The sequence below is a fragment of the Mchenga conophoros genome, linkage group LG14, assembly GCF_057382185.1.
Source record: "Mchenga conophoros isolate Kocher_MC1m ecotype Shallow Benthic linkage group LG14, M_conophoros_male_GT1.1, whole genome shotgun sequence".
In the NCBI taxonomy this organism is placed as follows: domain Eukaryota; kingdom Metazoa; phylum Chordata; class Actinopteri; order Cichliformes; family Cichlidae; genus Mchenga; species Mchenga conophoros.
The window spans coordinates 1,307,991-1,330,260 of NC_140539.1; the positions used below are offsets into that span (position 1 = coordinate 1,307,991).

General features: G+C 43.3%; 1 protein-coding gene across 1 annotated transcript; it reads left to right on the forward strand.

Moving 5' to 3' along the window:
* Positions 1 to 1,793: 1,793 nt before the first annotated feature.
* Positions 1,794 to 18,672, forward strand: pou2af1 (POU class 2 homeobox associating factor 1). The gene is made up of 5 exons (XM_085245049.1): positions 1,794 to 1,919; positions 10,513 to 10,640; positions 14,768 to 14,807; positions 14,891 to 15,159; positions 16,540 to 18,672. The coding sequence occupies exons 1-5, from the start codon at positions 1,904 to 1,906 to the stop codon at positions 16,960 to 16,962; spliced, it is 876 nt and encodes a 291-aa protein (XP_085101175.1). The 5' UTR covers positions 1,794 to 1,903; the 3' UTR covers positions 16,963 to 18,672.
* The last annotated feature ends 3,598 nt before the right edge of the window (positions 18,673 to 22,270 follow it).

Genomic DNA, 22,270 nt, shown 5'->3' on the forward strand with positions numbered 1-22,270 from the left:
CATATGTTTACATTTGGAACAACTTTCATTAGCAAGCAAAGAAGGTTAGACTTCACTCTTTGTGTCATCGTTGAGGACTAACCCAACTGCACTGCCTGGGAAAAAAGGACAGTTTTGGGAATGATACAAACCAGCCATCCAGCCATCCATTCATTCATTCATTCATCCATCCATCCATCCATCCATCCATCCATCCATCCATCCATCCATCCATCCATCCAGCCAGCCATCCATCCATCTATCCATCCATCCATCCATCCATCCATCCATCCATCCATCCATCCATCCATCCAGCCAGCCAGCCAGCCAGCCAGCCAGTCATTGATGACTTTGTTCAGTGGTGTGAGGAGTCTTATCTCCAGCTGAACATATCTAAAACAAAAGACATGGTTGTTGATTTTAGGAAACAACAAAATGGGCACGGAGTCACTTTAATTAAAGGTCAGAAAATAGAGCAAGTACAATCATATAAATATCTTGGGACCATAATCAATGAAAAACTGAACTTTGATCAAAATTGCAAATCAGTTTGTAAAAAGGGTCACCAGCACCTTTATTGCCTTAGGAAACTTGTTCATTTCCACATTGACCAAAAAATTTTAACTTTGTTTTATCGTTCTTTTATTGAGTCTGTTTTATCCTTTTGTTTGGTGGCATGGTTTGGTCAAACCTCTGTCACAGAGAAAAACTCTCTAAATCAGATAGTGAGATGGTCCAGTCGTCTGATAGGTGAGCCACAGTCTTGTTTAGCCTCCCTGTACTCTAAGCAGGTACAGAGGATGGCTTTATCAATACTTAAAAATGGTTCCCATCCTCTAAGGGGTGAATTTCAGCTTCTTCCCTCAGGACGGAGGTTTCTATTTCCAAGATGCAGGACAAAGCGTTATAAAAATAGCTTTGTCCCCGTTGCTGTCACTGAATTAAATAAGAACTGTTTTTGATTCGAAATATTAAAGTATGTGTCACAGTGAGTTTTATATATTTACTAGGTATGTGTGTTTTTAAAGGGATGTCAAATGCTGTCATTTTTCTGTAAAGCAAATTTACCTTGCCTTTAGGTATAAATAAAGTTACCTTACCAGCCATCCATCCATCCATCCATCCATCCATCCATCCATCCATCCATCCATGCATGCATCCATCCATCCATCCATCCATCCATCCATCCATTCATCCATCCATCCATCCATCCATCCATCCATCCATCCAGCCATCCAGCCATCCATCCATCCATCCATCCATCCATCCATCCATCCATCCATCCATGCATGCATCCGTCCGTCCGTCCGTCCGTCCGTCCGTCCGTCAATTCAATTTTATTCAATTCAATTCAATTTTATTTATACAGCGCCAAATCACAACAACAGTCACTTCAAGGCACTTTATATTGTAAGGTAGACCCTACAGTAATCCATCCATCCATGAGTTGAACTCAGACCTCCCATTGTACTCTGAAAAACAAACTAATTAAGTCATACATTGCTCGGTTTTCTAATTAAAGTCTTTTGAATGTGTAATGACAGCTTCTGTGAGTGACAGCCAGAATAACATCTTCGGTTTAACTAAATTTAGGTCTGCTTGTTGAGAGAAGACTAACAGGGAAAGAAGTCTGTTGCACTACTTTCATTGAGAGTATTTTAATTAGTTATGGGTTATTTAAATGTTTTTTATGCGCTTGCTCTCTCATCGTCAGCTCTGTGTGTTTCTGTTCAGATGTAATAGCTGTCACGGGTATGATTCAACTAAGACATTACCAACTGTGAAACAGATGCAGTTGTGGTTAGAGAAGCTATGACATCCCAGGGGATTGCTAGCTTGCTTCTAGCTGTTATAAAGCACGTCAGTTGACGCGCCACTTTGATTTTCTTCAGTTTATCTATCTGATATTAACCAGATAGGCAGCATGCACTGGGAGAAATGTAAGTACACTATATTGTTGCTGTTTCCTCAGTATATACTGACTTTATATATGAATGAATAATTATGTTAAAGTGTAATAACTGGAGAGGTTTGCAGAATGAAATGTGCTTCATCAAACTTATGGATGAGGAAAGTTTTAAAAAGCACTCTGTGAAGTGTACATTACAGTTATTTTTACTAATGACAGGTGGATATAATCCCAGCAGCTCCGAATGATGTGTTTTTCCTTACCCTGAAAATACAACGTGTCTTTTTGAATAGTTTTAATTTAATTTTAGACATTTTTTTTAAAGCTACTTCCTTTGTCATTTTTGTAAATTATCAAGTATAGTGTTACTAAATGTTTTTCATTTCTGTCACATTTGTAGTTAATCTTTAATAAAATTCCTTTTTAGCTTACAAATGATTAAAGCCCGTCAACTCAGCGACGACCATTCGCTGCTAATTTGTTATTGTCTAGTTGAAGTAAAGTCTTCCTTTTCTGTTCAGGATTGTTTTTTATGTTGAATAGTGCAAACAGAAGGAAAGATCTTTTCCTGTTGTGAACTTTGTCAGAAGCAGCTCTTTCGGAAAGCGGAAGATTGCCTTTTGAATGCTGGCTGAGTGTTGCCATTGGAGTGTAATCTTGATATGCAAAATGGCAGCAGGCAGCCAGCACAGTAAAACACCGCACAGCTGTGCAGCTTCCTCTTTTGTGTTGATTGAGTCTGTGTGCCTGTGCCATGGTGATTGTTTGTCCGTGTGCACTCATGTGTGATTGTCTAAAACAGATAGTAGTAAAAGACAACATCATCCACTCAACCGTGCTTCAGTTGACAGATACAGCAATTAATTTGAACTTGTTACACTCATTTCCTTCTGTTGGCACTGAGCATTTTGTGTGTTGGCTTCACATTTTCTCACATTTAGATACATATGTTCCATAATTGAATTTTCTGTGTTACCAGTTAATCTTTGTAGAAAACTCTTCCATTTGAATGATGAGGTAGAAAAGAACTCCATGACCACACTTCACTCTTGTTCATACAGCTCCTCTGTTTCTCTTGGCTGTGTTACAACATCACTCACCAACCTCCCGCAACAACAGATCTGTTTCTCATTTCTTCCCTCGCTTTGGTACAGCATTCTGCAGTTGCTCAATCCATGATCTGCAGATCAGGCCAAGAACTGAGAACAGGCCATTAACCCTTGTTCAGCCCCAAAAATGTCATGCAGTGTTTATCCAACTATTAGACAATTCATGTCACAAAATGGTGTGAAAAACATACATTTTAATCTTGTTGACATAAGGAACAGATTTACAGTTTTTCTTGATCGAGTTGACCGTCGGCCTGAACAGAGGCACTCGTGGTCAGACTGACACATCCTGCTTCAATCACATCTGTGTAAACTGTTTTGCAAAAGGCTGTGCAGAATTTGTCGCTCCAATAAGGAAAGGTTAACACATTTCCAGGAGGTGTCCTCTGCTCTGCTGATAGTCGTGATGAAAACTGAGTGATTTCTTTAAGCAGGTCAAGAAAAACTGTCACATGAAGAGGGGATGTTTTAATGCTCTGTGCAGGTGAATCACAGGTACATGTGTCTGGTACAGCTTTTTTTTTTAATAGAGATTGAAAATGTGACGTCACTCAGGGGTAAAACCGCAAAGGATTCTGGGAACTCGTGGCAAGAGGTACTAGCGCACGCAGGCTTTCAATTGAAATCAGTCACACAGCGATAAAAAGAAACACAAAAAATGGCAAGAAGCTGTTGTATTATTAACTGCAATAGCCGGTCGCATGACAGCCACGGGAAGCCGACGGGTAAAGAGATCGGTTGTTATCGGATTACGTCATTGAAGAGAAATTGTTCGAGCCATGTTTCCGAAGTAACAAAGAGGCGACTGGATTGCAGCCATTCAAAGATCAATTATAACGTCCTAGAACACTCCAGCTCACAGGTTAGTCTGCTCCAAGCATTTACACAAAGGTCAGTCTTCTGTTGTAGTTAATGCATCATTTTCATAACATAATTGGTGATATAGGTTACAAGCAAGTCTGGCGCTGAACAGAAATTGTCGCGCTATGCTCCTTTGTTTATTGTGCATAAATAGTGAATTGTCCTGACACAATATTGCGTTTCGCTTCTGTTATTATGGTACATTGACAAAAACTATACTTTTATTCACAGGATAAAACAGTTGTTTTGTATCGCTAATTGTCCAGTGCGATTACAGCATACAGTCTTATTGTCACTGCTACATTTCTGTAATGCTACCAGAAATTATTTCCCCTACTAATTAATTACCGTTGAGCTCAAAGGTCCTATTAATAAACGGTTAACGAATGTGTATTTATGACGACGATTTGTGAGACTGGTAAACTTATGATACGTACGATGGTTTTTCGTTCTACACGGTGCATTTCAAGGTCCTGCACCCATCCGTCGGTAAACTGTACCTGGGCTTGTTGCAGTGACCTGAAGTTTCTAAACTTCATGAGTGTATGCACTCACTCCAAGAACCGTATGATTATAAATATGAGCGTGGTGAAGTTGGGCAGCACGCTAACGTCTTTTGTCCCTCTGTGTGCTCGTGAGGGTCTAACCCTTTCACTCCTTTGATTTTTTCCTCGTATCTTTTCTTTGACTTTTCATCAAGTCTGTCTTTGTACGGACCGGCATTGTTCTCCTTCGTTTTGTACAGAACCTTTTTGGGGGGCAAAGAAAAAGCAAGAATTTATTGGAACCGAAGAATGAACGTTTTGCGGTGCTGCAAATGCTTGCATTTGATGCAGGTACTTGGATTGTTTTGCCACGAGTTCCCGGCATGCAATGCGTGAAAGTCACGTGGTCTGCGAATCTCTATCCGGTTGTTCAGTCTGACGTCACTAGCCGTGTCTGGGCCTAAACTCCGCTGCAGGTCCATATATCAAACGATCACTGTGGCATTACTGAGAGTTAAAAACTGTCTAAAGTCTTTCATCTTTAATAAAATGATCAGCCTTCTCCTCTACCAGGTGTAACAATTGAGTTTAACATCCAGGCATCCATGAAAACGGAATTTATGACATTTAACGGAGTTAGAAGTTAGCAGGGAGTTAGCTCGCTAGCTTCTATCTAAATACAATATAGCATGTCCTGACTGCAGGGTTTTGGAAACAAATTCAAACGTACAGCTCTGTTATCACTTCCAGCATAAATGAAGACAGAAAACTAAACAGCAGTGACGTTTGTAGGGTTACTGAAGTTGGGCTAGCTGGTATATAATGATGTGCTACGTGACCGCTAGCGACACAGCTATGTTAGCATAATATAAACAAGCTAACTTTTTTTCCACTCGATAAAAGTTAACGTGAGTGTTCTCGGTGGTCAGGAACAAATGTACCCTAACCCCTAACCCTGGGCTGTAGTTACATCCTAAGGTTTTAAAAACTGAGCTTAAATAAATGATTAGTGGTAATAAAAGCCGAGGGAGGTCAACAGTGATCACTGACTGTTTTAGGAGCTTTTTGAGATCAAATAGAAGAAAATACAAAACATTAAACATGTTAACAACACAAAAGCCATATTAAACGCAGACTACTTTAGACCCGGAAGTAGGATTCGTCGCGTCATCACTAAACAACCGGATAGCACCAAGTATGAAGAATGGCTAAGAAATGAAGCTGGAAAGCATGTGCAGCAGCTTCGAGTCAGCATAGATATGGAAATGTACTAAGAGAGTGATGAATAAAGACAACGAGAGAGAGGCAAACACAGGACAATTAGGTAATTATCAAATTCAAAGAATTGGTGAGGAGGAAGTGAGCACAGCTGTGAGGAGGATGAAAAGTGGAAAGGCAGTTGTTCCAGACAAAGGTTGGACCTTTATTTCAGGTCCAACCTTTGAGAGTGTTGATGACATGAGATGCGAGGATGGGAAGCAGGTGGAAAGGGACCTGGAGAGGTGGAGATATGCTCGGGAAAGAAGAGGAATGACAGCCAGCACATGTGAGACAGAATACATGTGTGTGAATGGGAGGGAAGGAGTAGATAGTGAAGATGGATGAGTCTAAATACCTTGGGTCAACCATCCAAAGTAATGGAGAGCGCACAAGAGAGGTGAAGAAGAGGGAGCGGGGAGGATGGAGTGCGTGGAGATGAGTGTCAGGGCGGATTTGTGACTGTGGAATAGCAGAATGAAAGGGAAGGTTTACAACATGGACCTGCTGTGATGTTTTGCTGTGATGGTTTGGAGACCGTGGCACGGACAGAAAGACAGGAGAGCTGAAGATTTTGTAAGAGTGTCACTGGGAGTGAGGAGGATGGACAAGACAGTTCAGAATGTCAGAGGGGCGGCTCAGGTTTAACACTTTGGAAACACAGTCAAACAGGCAAGACGGAGGCGGTGTGGACATGTGGAGAGAGGGGATAGTGGATAAAAGATACTAAAGATGGAGCTGCCAGGCAGGAGGAAAAGAGGTCAGAGGAGGTTCATGGATGTAGTGAAGGAGGACACGTTGTGGGTTGGTGTGACAGAAGAGGAAGCTAGGGACAGCAGGAGATGGAGCTGATGATCCACTGTGATGCCCCCTTAAAGGAAACTGGTGTAAACAGAAGAAGACAAACAAGTATGAAGTATGATGGTGGAAATGTGCTGGTGTAGGGCTGCTTTGCTGCTTGGGGACGGAGCACCTTTTGATCACTGATTTAATTAGAACACAAGGTGCTTTACATTGTAAGGTCGACCCTACAATAATACATGCAGAGAAGAACCCAACAATCATATGACCCCCTATGAGCAGCACTTTGGCGACAGTGGGGAGGAAAAACTCCCTTTTAACAGAAGAAACCTCCGGTTCAGGGAGGGGCGGGGCCATCTGCTGTGATTGGTTGGGGAGAGAGAAGGAAGACAGGATAAAGACATGTTGTGGAAGAGAGACAGAGACAATGATTCAATGCGGGTGTATAAACACACAGTGAGTGAAGAAGAAACACCCAGTGCATCAACAGCAGTAATCCAGTAATGCACAAATGGGACGGTACATCACAGTTACTTTAATTAAACAACTTCTTCACACTTAAATAACATGACTTATTTTTTCCCATGTTGTAAATGGTTTATATAAAGTCTTGTGCTGTTATGTGGCTGAGTTTGTGTGGAGTCGACGAGCCTGTATTTAGACCCAAGTGCACAGACTGTTAAATAAATCTGCCACCGTTACTGTAAAATGCACATGGACACACATGCACACACACAAACACGCACACACGCAATGAAGAGGGGCTGGGCTCGGTGCAGTGGCCATTTGTGCGCCTTTTATTGTTAAGCACCACAGACGTGTCTGTACATGGCAGACTGTCACAGTGTTCTGTTTGTTCTGAGAAGAAAGTGTGGCCTGTCTGACCTATAGAGGTAAATCTATCAGCTTCAGAGAGGAAGCTGTGCAGCATACTGTCAGGATACCTTCAGCCTCGTGACAGGGGTTAAGCAGAGGACCGACATGTCTGGACCCAAGGTCTCCATCCTCTGTCGGTGTGAGTGATAGGAACCAAAACTCTGGGCTCAAGGTTAAAAAAATGTGCCGGTAACTGGAGGGAAATTCTGAGAAGAGAGAAAGACTTCCCTTTATCAGGGTCCTCAGTGATCAGTGTGGAGGAAAAGAAAAAGAAACAGGGACAAACATGAAAGTGTCCTTTTGCCATGGCAGACTTTGAATGGTCACAGAAATTTCTCATTGTGAAATTTTGGTAAAGGAGGAAGTGCTTGTACCCCCCCCTTATGCCCTGTTCTTGGCGTGGAGACAAATTCCACATAGCACAATCTGTTGACCTCTATTTGCTTTCTTAACTGGATAATCACAAATGAGGCTTGATACAGCCTTACTAATTTGGGGGATTTCTGCTAATCTGCAGAATTTCATAACTGAAACCAAGTAATTCCAACTAAATCCATTTTTGAATGATGTCCATGCACCACAACGGGCTCAGCGTGCTGACGTCTGAAGACAGGGAGGCAGTTTATGTTCAGCTGAGCTACGAGCTGCTTGTTGAAGCGAACTTTTAGTTACTTAGTTGTGAAGCCCAGCTAAGTAAACGGACTCACCATGTTTGCAGTGCAACAGAGGATATGCAGGCATAACAGAAACATCCAGCTGGGTCCGGTTCATCTTCTGCCACAGTATTAGGGTGGGGAAGGGGATGATAAGACTCAACATGTTATAACGAGAAACCTGCACACATGAGAACTTGAAGCTCAGTATGGCACAATGTCTTGGCACAGCATCAACATCACAGTCTGTGGGAATGAGCCTTTTCATTTGAACTGACTTAGCTGTGACTTAGCTGTGCACCAGTCCATCTGAGCCACTGTCTCCAGCGTGAGTCTCAGACTGTTTCATTAGGAAATAATTGATGGACTCTCCCCAGGAGATTGCAAATTTCCCGTTTTTAGTGTGTGTTTGTAACCCCAGCAATCATATCAGCACATTTTAATTAAACTTCGTATTTCTTTTATGAAAAATATTTCAAGCGTGTAGAATCTAAGAGCGACTGTAAATGTGCAGGTCAGCAGTGTCAAAGACATTTTCTGGCAGCTGCTGACACATCTGTGCAATTCCAACAACAGTGGCTCATATACAAAACCAAACATGGAGGCATTCAATCGATATGTTAACTAACTCAGACGTGCGCTTGTTAAAACCACGTGTGAATGTCACAACTGTTTTTATAGATCATGTTCAGTCAATTTATTTATTATTTCTGTATTTATGAGGAAGTTCTATTAAAATAATAAAAAACGTGCCTTTAACTCTGCGAGTCATCAGACATGACCACAGGACCAGGGCGCTCTACATCAGGTGGTTATAATTTTTCTCATAGTTGCAATCACATGTTGTGCTTACCTGTGGCATCTAAAGAGGCTAACGTTCACAGTAAAGATCTTAATAAGTGCTCTATGCAGTGCATGCTAGCAGCCTTTATATTTGGAATGAGGGGTTTTAAATCTGCAGCCACACAGTAACAAATGAATGGAGTGTGCTCAGCACTGTTAGTTTGTATGGAGGCCGCCTGCTCTTTATTCTGGTTTTAAATTTGTACATGTCCTCCTTTTAACCTGTTAACCTAGCATCATGATCAGTGTAGCTGCTGTACAGTGTGTTACGATGCACAAATGACCGTGGTGTCATTGTTTTATTGTCACGCTTACCTTTGGAGCACATTTCTGCAATACCGGTGATTTTGTAGCTCGGGGCGGCAATGACTGATGCCATTCTCTGCACTTGTGCTGATTAGAGTTTATACGAATGCGACTTTGCTGTTAGGCTGGATTTTTTCTCATGCTTATACTTGCAAGAATCTGCCAGTTCCAGACATTGAATGTTCCCAGAAAGCATTTACTCTGTCAGTGTGTCTCTGTTGAGGATGGAGCCTTCAGGCTTATCAGTAAAGTACGGCACTCAGCCAAAAAATGTTAATGAAATAATTTGAGCTGCATGTGAAACACAGAGTAATGATTTAAGACCCGTTAGAGTTCTTTTTGTTTTGTCAAATTAATTATAAGAATTATAAGGTGATGCACATGTTTTATGATGAAATGCCCATTTTTGTTTGTGTTTTTCACACAGGTTTTATTGTATTGTTACACAGTTACTGTAAGCTGCACATTGATGGTTATCATAGCATATAACCATGTAATAAAGCTTTGACTGCTCCCTTACAGACAGGGGCTCAGCATAGCTGGTAGCACCACATGTTTATTTGGTTTTATTTTACTTCTTGATGCAACAATGTGATTCATATCAGGAACAAACCCAGCGTAACCTTGATCCACTGGTCTGCTGGGATATCGCCAGTTTCCATCCAAGGAGCTGACATGTGCGTTATTATTTTAGTTTGTTAAACTGGGCTCGATCCAGGTGACAGCGAGCCAACGTGATGCTACCTGTGTGCGTCAGCAGCAGTCTGTACTCAGTTTAAATATGACATGGATCAGTTCGTAAAGGCTGAGAGAGGTGGACAGAGAGGGAGAGAGCAGGAGAGGAACAGGTGAGAGGGGACGTGTGGTCACAAAAGTTCTTCACAAAGTGTCATTCACGGATGCTCAGCCTGCTTTCCAGCAGCACACTTTCAGCCGACCGACCCAAGGGGGACACCATCATTGCATTTGTCTGTGTTTGACACGAGGAAGCCCTGCACTGCCGCCCAAACAGATCACGTCATAACAGACCTGTTGATTTCTTCCAAACCAAAAGCACCAGTTTAACAACCTTAGCAGCAAACTTTTTGAGCTATTATTTTACTGGACAGTTCAACATCAGGTCAAATTGAAGTGCATGCAGCCCGTGACCTTAGACACTCGTGGACATTCACTGAGAATATTGGTTGTAAAGGCTTATATCAGCTGATGCTGACACTCAAAAGGCTTAAAGAGAATACGTCTGAGAGGTTCACTTTCCGTGTGTCTTTAGTGTCTCAGTGTCGGCTTACAGTCATGGCACCTGAGCGCGTCTGCTTCCTCCGTTCATGAACTGTGTGAACCCATCGTGTGCATCATGTGGCTGATTTAAAGCAACTTGAAAAGGAAATGAGGTTGTGTGTATCTGTTCATTGCTGTGTGTCTGACCTCCTTAGCACAGCCATCAGCCGTGGGCAGGTCCAGGCCATACCAAGGTGTGCGAGTCAGGGATCCTGTCAAAGAGCTGCTGAGGAGGAAGAGGAGCCTGGAACTTCACAGCACCAAGACACTGCCTCCTACTGGGGTGAGGACGCCATGACAGATAAGCAAAGAACACTTGTTGATGTTTGAAGCACAAGCTGCCACATTTATAACGAGCAGGGTTCAAAAAAAGCAGTCTTCAAGTAAAATCTGAAACGAATGAAAATGTCTGCGTGCATTTACCTGCAAGGTAAGTCATTTCCTGTAAATCAATGTGTGGTTTAAAAAAAGCAAAACCAACAAAACCCTGCAGATTGTTCCTTAAAGCTGTACTTGGACTGTGTGTTTTCAGGGTAGGTTTACTTTGCTAAACAGTGTTTCCAAAGAAGCCCTCACGGCATCGTTAGTCACTAAACAAATACACAGGAGACTCCCACAGTGGGGAGCAGCGACTGCTCTGCATTATGTGCTGACACTTTGAAACCGGCGCTTTGTGAGACGTTTGGGAGAGACTCAGTTAAAAATGTGTAAGAAAATTAATAAAAGTAAAATAGAGCGGTGCTCTGCTTTGGTTTCATGTTGAAGAACATTTTGCAAGGTTTCAACAACAGTTTCCATGAACCCCCCCCAAAAATCCCCCCCCCCCCCCCCTCTTTGACGTAGAGCTGCCCTCTAATCACATGACCTGATAGCCTCCTGATGATTTATCACTTTCAGTCTTTAGGCCAGTATTCTTTTCTCGTGAATCACTGATCTCTCTGCAGGGATCACAACCTCACAGAACAGCAACATGCAGAGACTGTTTGATTGGGAGTGACTGTTCTGCACCTCAGGAGACTGCACATGAGATCTGCAGGAATCGAAAGCAAAATGTCCTGTGAGGATGTGTTCGGTCGGGATACAGGCTCAGAAAGCAGCGGGGGATTTTATCCTTATATAATCCAGGTGTTTTTCCATGGCGGTTACAGCAGAGCTGCAGGGCTGGGCACACAGCCCTATGCAAAGTAACGTGCAGCCTTGCCAAAGAGACCTCCCACTTTCTATTTATTATCCCTACAAGAAGAGAAGAGGCCAGAAGCAGCGGTGTGCACAAACATACACATGTACGGACACTCCCCGTGACTAGCATGTGATATTCCAACATCTTTTATTGGCACGGCACTACAGTTGATTATTTTAAATGCAATGAGTTAGTGCTGCTAGCAGCAAAGATAAAATTCTGTCCACTTCTTCCACTATTTGCCTGCCTGGCAGGACTACGTGGGTATTTCCAGGATTCTGGTTCAAAGGGACGACAGTTGTGTTTGTGCAAATCTCAAACCAAACCACATTACTATGAGGTGGCAGTTATTCCACACTCACTGAGTCTGCTTTCAGATGTTGTCACTGCAGCTTTCCACAGTAAAAATCCTCCGAACGTGTTGCCTTTGGAGCTAAGAAGCGTGTTGTGAAAGCACGCTGTCATCATCTCTGGACTGAATTCCCAGTTTGTTCAATCAACCTGATAAATCACAGCTACGCTGCGAACAGAAACCTGAGCACCAACGATGAGGAAATACATAAAAGCCAATACCTGAATAATTCATTTTGAATTCCAGAAGTTAACTATACGACACATGCACATTGGTCTTTCCTCTTTTTGTGGATATTTTGTCCGTTTTTCTTTGAGGAAAGATTACAGACTTCACAAAAAGTGGATTTTGCCACACTGTCCACTCTCTGCCTCGTCTCTGTGTTTGTGCAAACCCAAATGTCCGTCTCACAGATTGAGTCTAAAACCCGTCTGTTTGGTATCGACCGGTCGGGCTGTACATGTGCCTGTAGCAAGAAGAGACACTGCGATACGCAAACACAAAAGACCGAATGGGAGGCAACAGCGGCAGCACTGACAGCGTGTGTCAGTGTTTGTACTGCATCCTGCTGCCTGCAGTCAGCGGGCAGGGCGTGTTCAAGGCAGCAGGGAGGTGCTGCCAGGTGGCTGACGGGCTGCAGGAGAGGAGCTGATGGTTCGACAGCTCTGACAGGAGGAGCTACAACAATCGCACAGTTAAACCCCACTGTGGTCACTTTCTGAGGACGCTTTGTGTTCACAAAGTAAAGGACCTGATCACCTGCACTGGGTTTGACTGAGGCTGAGGAATGAGTCGGCTTTAACAGCATCCATAAAAGTTACACCTGGACATGCCGACTGGATGTGTTCCACTTCACCATGAATGCGCTTTAAGAAGCAGCCATAACGTTCTGCTTGAACGATAATCTGAACCTCTTACACAAAGTGTGGCGGCACCATCCTCTACCTCCAACTTCATTTAGTTCAATCTTTCAGTGTCTGAATGTATTTCACATTAGCTGCAGGAACTTTCCAAAGGGTGAAACTGGATTCAGTCGGTCGGTCACAGATCCATTAAAATCAACTTGATGGTTTTTTAAATGACTCATGCAGTTTATACTGTGCAGAAATCCCGAGCCACCCTTTACATTTTGCTTCCAGAGTTTCTGCTCATTTGGACATTGGTTTCTTTTTCATTCGCTGTCAGTCCGGCTGTGAATCATTCGAGCATTAAAAAGGAGGCTAACTGAAGGGATGCAAAAACACACCCTTTGTTATCGTTTCTTGGTCAAAAGTACCAACGATAACACACTCTGACAGAGGTAAAATAAAACAAAAGTGACTCCAAAAGAGCCAGACTGTGAAATACTGTATCCTCAAAAAACTGTGAAATCTGGGGAAGACGAGGAGTGGCACCCCTAAAAACAAAGAAAACAGCAAATGATCAGTACAAGAAACAGGAACACATCCAACAATGACCTGACCCTGGACCTGAGGAGTGTAACTGGCCCTTCAGCTGATCTAGCTCCTGAAGCCTGGACAGAAATGGTGTCAGTCAGTCACAGTGATAAATCCAAACGTAATGTTTTGGTTTGAGTTATTTTCAGTATGTACGGAGGAGGCCAGGAAAGAGCCCGACTAAGGGTCTGCAGCTCTCTGTGAAGCACGGTGGAGGCTCTGTCGTGGTTTGGGGCCGCGCTGCTGGTGACCTTTCAAAACTGATAAAAGTACCGTGAGATTTTGATGCACCACGAAACAGAAAGGAGTCTGATTGGCCACAGCTTCATTTATCAGCATAGCTATGATCCTAAAGACATGATGTCAGTGCGTTAAAGCGCACACACAATGGAAACCCTCCAATGAGTGTGTGTGTGTGGAGAAATACAATGACAAAGCAATGAATAGCACAGGTTCAGAATGGGTTCAGTGGTTCTTCAGCGATCCTCTGTATCATTGTCTCTTTCTTTTATTTGCTATCTTTACAGCTCACTTCTTCTCAGGAGAGGACCTGCCTGCTCTGGCCTCAGAAGAACATAGATCCTAGATCTGCTCCCACACGTGCCTGAGATATGTCATTTACAGCAGAAGCAGCTGTTGGCAGAACAAGCTGGAATTTGCTCAGTTAGCATGAAAAACATTTGTCATACATGTAGGCTTTGTGATCGTCCAGTAATGGTTTTATTTTTTTGCCACTTTAATAAATAAGGTTAATCATGAACTCACATTTATCCCCCAGATTATACAAGACTGGAAAAACCCCTCATAAGTTATTTATTGGGGAGAAAAATCCAGTATGATATATCCAGTATGCCAGCATTGGTAAATAGAGACCCTGATGACTGTCCCACCTCAGCTTTGTCTTACCTTCCAAGGAAATGTTAAAAGCAACTGTACCGTGAATGAAAGAACATTTCCCAGTCAGACCAGTCAAGATGTGTCACTGCACAATAACAAACGCTGGGTGCTGCACAACAGTACCAGTGCTCTGTGTTTTCACCGACCCACCAACAGCATTTATAGAGCCTGGCCTTTGAGGTTTAGATGAACGGTCTGTTTTAATACTATCATGGAGGCTCACAGGGGTCGTCTGATCATCGGGATATTCTCTGTATTACTGTAGGTCGAGGCATGTGGCACTATATAAATAAAGCTGAACTGGACCGATGTACTTCCATGCCCAGTAGTATCAAATTCACAGCTTTCGCTTTAATGAACGGATCCAGAAAGTTCAAAAAACACTTTTCAAGAGTGAATTCTCAGATAGCTGCTCACACCTGAGTGTCACAGGTCCAGGTGTGGCTGCTGCATGTTTACATATCAACATCGCCGCGTTGCTGTGATTAAGGTTCTGCTGCAGTTATTGACCTGTTAAGCTCATTGATGATATCTGTGTTTTTCAGGACATGGTCTCACACAACAACCAGCTGTCATTTACACAAGGTAGAAGCCTCACCTGTGAACTACATGTTCCACGTAAAGCTGTTTCCACGTGTCTAATGCCGAATCTGCTTCTTGTTCTCCAGGTATCTTTGGCTGTGATGTTGCCAGCGGATCCCCAGCCGAAGCGCCGACCACAGCTGCTGATGGAGGGCTGCAGTGTGCGGGGTGGAAAGCGACCAGTCCTGGGCTGCAGGCCGCCGCCATGTCCTGGTCGACGCCTGACTACAACCAGCAGGACCCCTCAGCTCAGACTCTGACCTACCCAGCCACTCCGACACTTACTATGCAAACTCTGTGTCCCAGCTACACCATGCTGACCTACACACACACACCACTGCTGACAAACTTTGGGGTGAGTGAAAAAGGACTATGCAAATATGTTCTACAGACTGCACGGGGGAATAAAATGATCACAAATCGGCACAAAAGGATAAAAACAATCAGTTCTCGCTCTATCAGTCAAATGTGATTTAACAGATAGAGCCATTGCAACAGTACAAGCATGGATTCAGGCTATTATTTCACTTTAAAGTAAGGTTGTGTATAAGTATGTGCAAGTATAAATATGTATATGTAAAAGTACATGTACCAAATCTGAAACTCTAGGCATTAAGGGGCTGCTTCACCTTTGAGACCCGATGGTACTGTATCCCACAGAGTCACGGCTGGGACGGGAACGATCTAAAGTTTTCTTTAAAACTCATTTATGTCAAAATAATGCAACATGTTTAACAGCGCCACAGGATCCTGTTATCGTATGTTCTGTCTTTAGTGAACTAAGTCATCTTATTGTGCTGGTAGTCTCAGCGTCTGTAATCAAAGGTAGCTCGTACAGGGCTCGTCTTTCTCTACAGGTGCAGACAAGTGTTTGTGATGCAGTGTGATGCTTCCCACCATAAAAGCCTGTTATCACTGCATGCATGCTCTCTGTGTTAACTGCCAACAGCTGCTGTGCTTGTCTTTAAATTCTTACATTTCAAACCTGCTGCAAGTGGGTAATAAATACAGAGATAAGACTGGGGTAGAGGATTAACTGGAACTCTTTAAACCCGCCGAGGACCTTTGTACACCGTGGGATTAACATGGGATTTAGATTTCTGCCTGTTCAGCATGAACGATTTCTCCTTTATATTTGCAGCTCTTTTTTCACTGCAGTTTTTGAATTTATCCAGAGAATAACTGTCACTGACTCAGTTTAGGGATTTACATACACGTCACTCATCATGACGATGAGTTGATGTGCAAAGTGGAAAAATATGTTTGTCTCTGAAAAAATAAATAAATGGAAACACATCACAACAAAGAGAATCCAGGAAGGAAGAACATGGTGGCTGTCTCCACATTAAAACACTGGGACATGACCACGAGGCTAATTAACACCAAACATGTAGGTTCACCGTAGAAAGATTCACCGCAGCAGTCTAAATCAGCACAAGCTGTACCCGGTCTGTGTCCACCGGGTTCACTAGGGCCCTCTTTTCTTGTGTACCTAATTATATCTGATTACAATATTCCTGTGAGCTGAACAATAAATGCTGACTGCAGTGACACTGCGTCTACCTTCCAAACCCTCCACAAAATCTTGATTAAAACATAAAAAAATCAATGATTGAGCGCCTAAAGTGAGGCTCGTGGCATCAGCAGACGTCCGTTTTATGCATGCGTTTGACTTTTTGCAAGGTTAAATGTCTTTGCCATCATCATAAATATTTAATGATTGCTGTTGTTTCAGACCATACCAGTGGCACCAGCCCCAGCCTCCCTGCCTCAAGTGGAGCTCCAAGACTCAGGGTTGACCTATCTTCCTTGGGCCCAGCCACTCACCACTATATCGACCATGCCTAATCACGGGGTGCAGTTTGCCCCGGGTTCTGGAGCGCTGCCTGGGTCGCCTCTGGTACACATGCCGCTGTCCATGTCGTTGACCGCCATGATCCCACAGCTGGAGCCCCAGGGTATGGACCCTCAGCCCGAGATCCTGGAGATCCCCGAGCATTCAGAGCAGCAAGCTCAAGGTCAGTCTCTGAACGAAGACCCGGAGGTTGAGGCGGAATCACCAAACCTACTGGACAAACTTCTCGAGGATCACAAAGAACATGGTGAGGAGGAGGACAAAGACTCGTACAGAAGCTCCCTCTTCATACCCAATGTCTGAAGAACATTTTTTTAAATATGAAATCAGTATTTTTACCTTTACATTTCATTTTTTTCCCTCTGGGGCAAGTGCCTATTGGCCTTTTTGTGTAACTTGATTACCACAGATTCTGTCTATTATTAAGCCTTTGAGGTCTAACCTATCTAACTTACCCAAACCAAGTGTTTTCTGTGATTTGTAAGCAAAACTTGAAATAGTTTCTCTTAGTTATCGTGTTTTTTTTGGTGTCCCTGTTGCAAAGACTTGTAAGAAAAACAATGAAAATCCAGAAAGCGATTATTCTGAAAGTATACAGTAGAGTCAGGGTTCAGGTACGTGTTACCACACATTATGACCCAGACTTCACAGAACTATTAATTTCTTGGATAATTGGGAATCACACGTCTATAATTATCCATGCTGGCTCATACTTAATAATAATAACAACAACAATAATAATAATAATAATAATACATTTTATTTATAGGCGCCTTTCAGACCCTCAAGGTCACCTTACAAAAACACGTGAGCAATAGCAGCATATATTAAACATGGCAAAATCAAATTTAGATAGATATAAAATAAATAAATAGATATAAAAACTGAGCAAGGTAAAGACTCTTCTGGATTATTATGACCTGAGTTTTATTTTTGTAACTGCTCCTGACTTCCTGTTATTACATTTTCATTATGTTCATTTGATTTATTAGAAATTAGTTTAGTGTGCAGCAATAAACAGAACCGAAAGACAAATCATTTCTTGCATAGAGACTAGCGTAATTCTAGTAGTCTGTTACCTACAGTGCAAAGGTCTTAAGCAAAGGCTTCATATCTTTATATCGTCAATGCGAAATGGGCACGGCGCATTACATACATGTAAACACAGTATATTTGTACAATGAGCTTAGAAGTCCATATTTGGTATGACCACAGAGCCTTACCTGAAATCACAGGCAAGTTTCATGTGACTTTTAAAAGCCTCCTTCAAGTTTTTCTTTGGATGTTGGACGCAGTGTTTTGCAGCTTGTAGTGAAAACCATTGCAACATTGTTCAAGATAAACTTTAAAAAGTTACAATTCTGTCTCCTTAGATGCAAAATCTAAATAACGAAGGAGTAACTCAAGACGTTTGCACAGAAATGCTATAAAATCCATGTTTGTCTGTGTTTGAGAAACAGCCAAAGCACACTGTGATTCAATTTCATATGTATAAAAGTCAGTCTTAAACAGATGCCATCTAGTGTTGTGTTTGCAGAATGCAGTTCAGCATTATGTCACAGCTGAACAACCTTCTTGTTTTATATAAAGGGACCCTGTTGTTCTCAAATCCAGCTCATTTCCGATTTGTGGACTTTGCTAGATTTGCTTTGCATGAACAATTTTGGATTTTTGGACACATGTCTGAAATGTGACAGCACAGAAGTTCAAGGCAGAAACATCTGGAACCACTGATCGAGGTTTTGGTGTGCTTTTGTCTTAACCTGTGTAAATGCTTCTGCTTGTAGGTAAACAATGAGCAAAGGTTTCAAATAAATGGAATGCAATAGAAAACATTTCTCTCTGGAAAATGAAACCACTGAAGTGTCAAAAGCTGCAGTTCAGCCTCCTGAAGCTGGCTGCAGCAGTCAGTGTGTATCGACTGGTCCCGGTGTTACAGTGTCCACCTAAACAAGATGAATGATCACCCCTCTCTGATTTTTCACATCATATCAACTTCACAATAAACCTACTTATCTGGACTCTGTTAAGTCTTAAAGTTACTGCTGCTGCTGCTTTGAGTTACAGGTGAACTGGACTGTGTCTGTGCTCCAGACAAACAATATGTCTTGCTGTGGGGTACACACCTTCCAGTACTCAATTCTGTTTTATTTCCATGTGACTTTGAATTTTTATTAGTAAAAAAAGCTTAAAAACAATCAAAAAGTCAAAGTACAAATACTTTGATGTTGTTCAGTACCTCAGCATTTTAATGCAAACACTATTTGATGTCCAGTAGAAATTGCAATAGTGTAATAGTCTTTGACTTTGCTAGTCTCTCCTAGAGTTACTCCAAACTAGACTGTAAATTACAAAGTTACATTTTATTAATCGAAACAATCAGATTTCTTCCCCTGTTGGCCAACATGCAGGATTAAGCCACGTGCACCTTGACAAATGATAGTTTGAACTCATGACCAGTAGTATTATTAACAACAGCGTTATAGTTTTTATTTGTATAGCACATTTAATTAGATTAGGTAGATCTGAGTGTCATCGACATATGAATGGAAACAAGTGTTATATTTACTGAAAATTAGACCTAGAGGCAGCAGACACAGAGAATAAAATTGGCCCCAGTAAAGATCCCTGAGGAACGCCACAAGTAAGGGGAGCTGAGGAAGCGGATCTCCAAAGCTCACGGAAAAGGTCCTGTCAGACAGCTATTAACCTGTGTTGATATTAAATTAGTGATTAATTAACTATTAACCACTCGAATGATAAACCCTTGATCCCGTAATGCTCCAGTCATGAGATCCAGATGCTGTGGTCAGTGAGTCAGTGGCTCAACTTTTAAAAGTGCAGTTTTGGTGCTGCGAAGAGCTTTAAAACCAGACTGAAACCTGAAGAACATCCAGCCCATTTACAAAAGATTGCAGCTGAACAAATACGATCTTTTCCAAAATTTTCGATTGGAAGGGAAGCTTTGAAATAGGCCTGAAATTTGAGAGGACAGAGGAATTGAGGCGAGGTTTTTTAAGTACAGGCTGTACAACAGCATGTTTAAAACAGGCTGTACAACAGCTGAACTAAGGCTGCTGTTAAAGATCCTTAATAGGGATGGGTATCGTTTAGGTTTTATCCGATACCGGTGCCAAATCGGTACTTTTGAAACGGTGCCGGTGCTCAAACGGTGCTCAAACCGGTGCTTAAAGAATGGAGAACACAAAATTGGTCCAAAAACCTCTCATGTTCAGCTGGTTTTTTGTAAAAAGATAACAATGTTAGCCTTTTCTGCAGCTATGGGGCATATATGGTATCACTCTTGGCTGGAAGCAGTCAGAATCAGAATCAGAATCAGAATCAGAAAGGGTTTTATTGCCAAATGTTGAGCAGGTTTACAACATTAGGAAATTGCTGCGGTGCTTCAGTGCAAACATACTGTCATAAAAATATAAAAATAAGAATAAAAATTAAAAGTGCTAAGTGGATAGATATATACATGATATATACATGAGTGCAGGTGGTGATCAGTGCCAAACATGGAATGATGCAGTGAACACAGCGTAGGGTCATGTGTTAGTGGCGGGGACAATCATGTGGTTATTGTTCATGTGTCCAACAGCAGAGGGGAAGAAACTGTTCTTATGGCGAGAGGTTCTGGTGCGAATGGACCGGAGCCTCCTGCCTGAGGGGAGCAGGTCAAACAGACTGTGTCCAGGGTGAGAAGGGTCAGCTGAGATCCGAGCTGCACGCCGCAATGAGGTGATGGGGGTGTCAGTCAGGATGATGGGGGGGAGTGGAGCTGTGTGCTTCCTGAAGTCCACAATAATCTCCACTGTCTTCTGGGCATTCAGCACCAGGTTGTTGTGGCTGCACCAGGACACCAGACGTTCAACCTCCCTCCTGTAGGCAGACTCGTCCCCGTCCGAGATGAGTCCAATAACGGTGGTGTCATCTGCAAACTTGATTAGCTTGACAGACTGGTGGGTGGAGGTGCAGCAGTTGGTGTACAGGGAGAAGAGCAGAGGAGAAAGAACACAGCCCTGAGGGGAGCCGGTGCTGATGGTCCGGGAGTCCGAGACATTCTTTCCCAGCCTCACGTGCTGCTTCCTGTCCGTCAGGAAGTCAGTGATCCACCGGCAGATGGGATCAGGCACATTCATCTGGGAAAGCTTGCCTCGGAGATGGTCTGGAAGGATGGTGTTGAAGGCAGAGCTGAAGTCCACAAACAGGATCCTGGCGTAGGTTCCTGGGGAGTCCAGATGCTGCAGGATGAAGTGTAGGGCCATGTTGATGGCGTCATCTACAGACCTGTTGGCTCTGTATGCAAACTGCAGGGGGTCCAGGAGGGGGGCCGTGAGGGTCTTGAGATGGGAGAGAACTAGGCGCTCAAATGACTTCATGACCACAGATGTCAGAGCCACGGGTCTGTAGTCATTTAGTCCAGTGATCCTAGGTTTCTTGGGGACAGGGATTATGGTGGAGGACTTGAAGCAGGCAGGCACATGACATGCCTGCAGTGAGGAGTTAAAAATGCCAGAAAACACTGGGGCCAGCTCGTTTGCACAGTGTCTGAGGGTGGCAGGAGACACGCCGTCTGGGCCGGGAGCTTTCCGAGCATTCAGACTCCTAAACTGCTTCCTCACATCTGTTTCATGAATATGAAGAGTTGTGGTGGGAGGAGGTGGTGTGAAATCCTCTTTTGTGTGGGGTGAGGAGGGGGGTGTTGCAGGTGAACAGTTTGAAGGTGGTGATGGCTCTATGGAGGGGGGAGAGGTGGGGGAATGAGTGTCCAAAGTGCCTCTATTGTTGGGGCCGTTGGAGGTGTGAAGGCTGCCTGATGGCTCGTCTAAACGGCAGTAGAAGTCGTTGAGGGTGTTGGCCAAGAGCAAGTCATCAGTGGAGTGGGGGGTTTTAGGCTTGTAGTTGGTGATATTCCTAAAACCTTTCCACACAGAGGCCGAGTCATTCTCTGAGATCTGCTGCTGCATCTTCTCAGAGTGCTGATGTTTAGCAATGTCCACTTCTTTAGTGAACCTGTACTTGGCCTCTCTGTAGCAGTCCCTGTCTCCGCTTCTGAACGCCTTTCTCTTTTCCAGCCACAGCTTTTTGAGTTTAGGAGTAAACCAGGGTTTGTCATTGTTATAACTCACCCTGGTGCGTGATGGCACAATGCTGTCCTCACAGAAGTGGATATAGGAGGTGACAGTGTCCGTAAACTCGTCCAAGCTGTTAGAAGCAGCCTTCATTGTGTCCCAGTCTGTGGTCTCCAAACACGTGCGAAGCTCCTCCACAGCCTCGTTGCTCCACAGTTTTTTAGTCCTCACGACAGGTTTGGAGAGCTTCAGCCTCTGTCTGTACGCGGGGATTAGGTGGATCATGACGTGGTCAGAAAGTCCGAGTGAAGCGCGGGGCACCGCGCGATAGGCCCCGCTGATCGTGCTGTAACAGTGGTCTAATGTCCTCTCTGGTCGGGCATTTAATATACTGCTTGTATTTGGGAAGCTCATGGCTCAGATTGGCTTTGTTAAAGTCCCCAAGAGCAATGATGAGAGAGTCCGGGAATGTCCGCTCCATGTGCAGTATCTGCTCCGCGAGTGCGCACTGAGCTGCCTGCGCATCTGCGTCT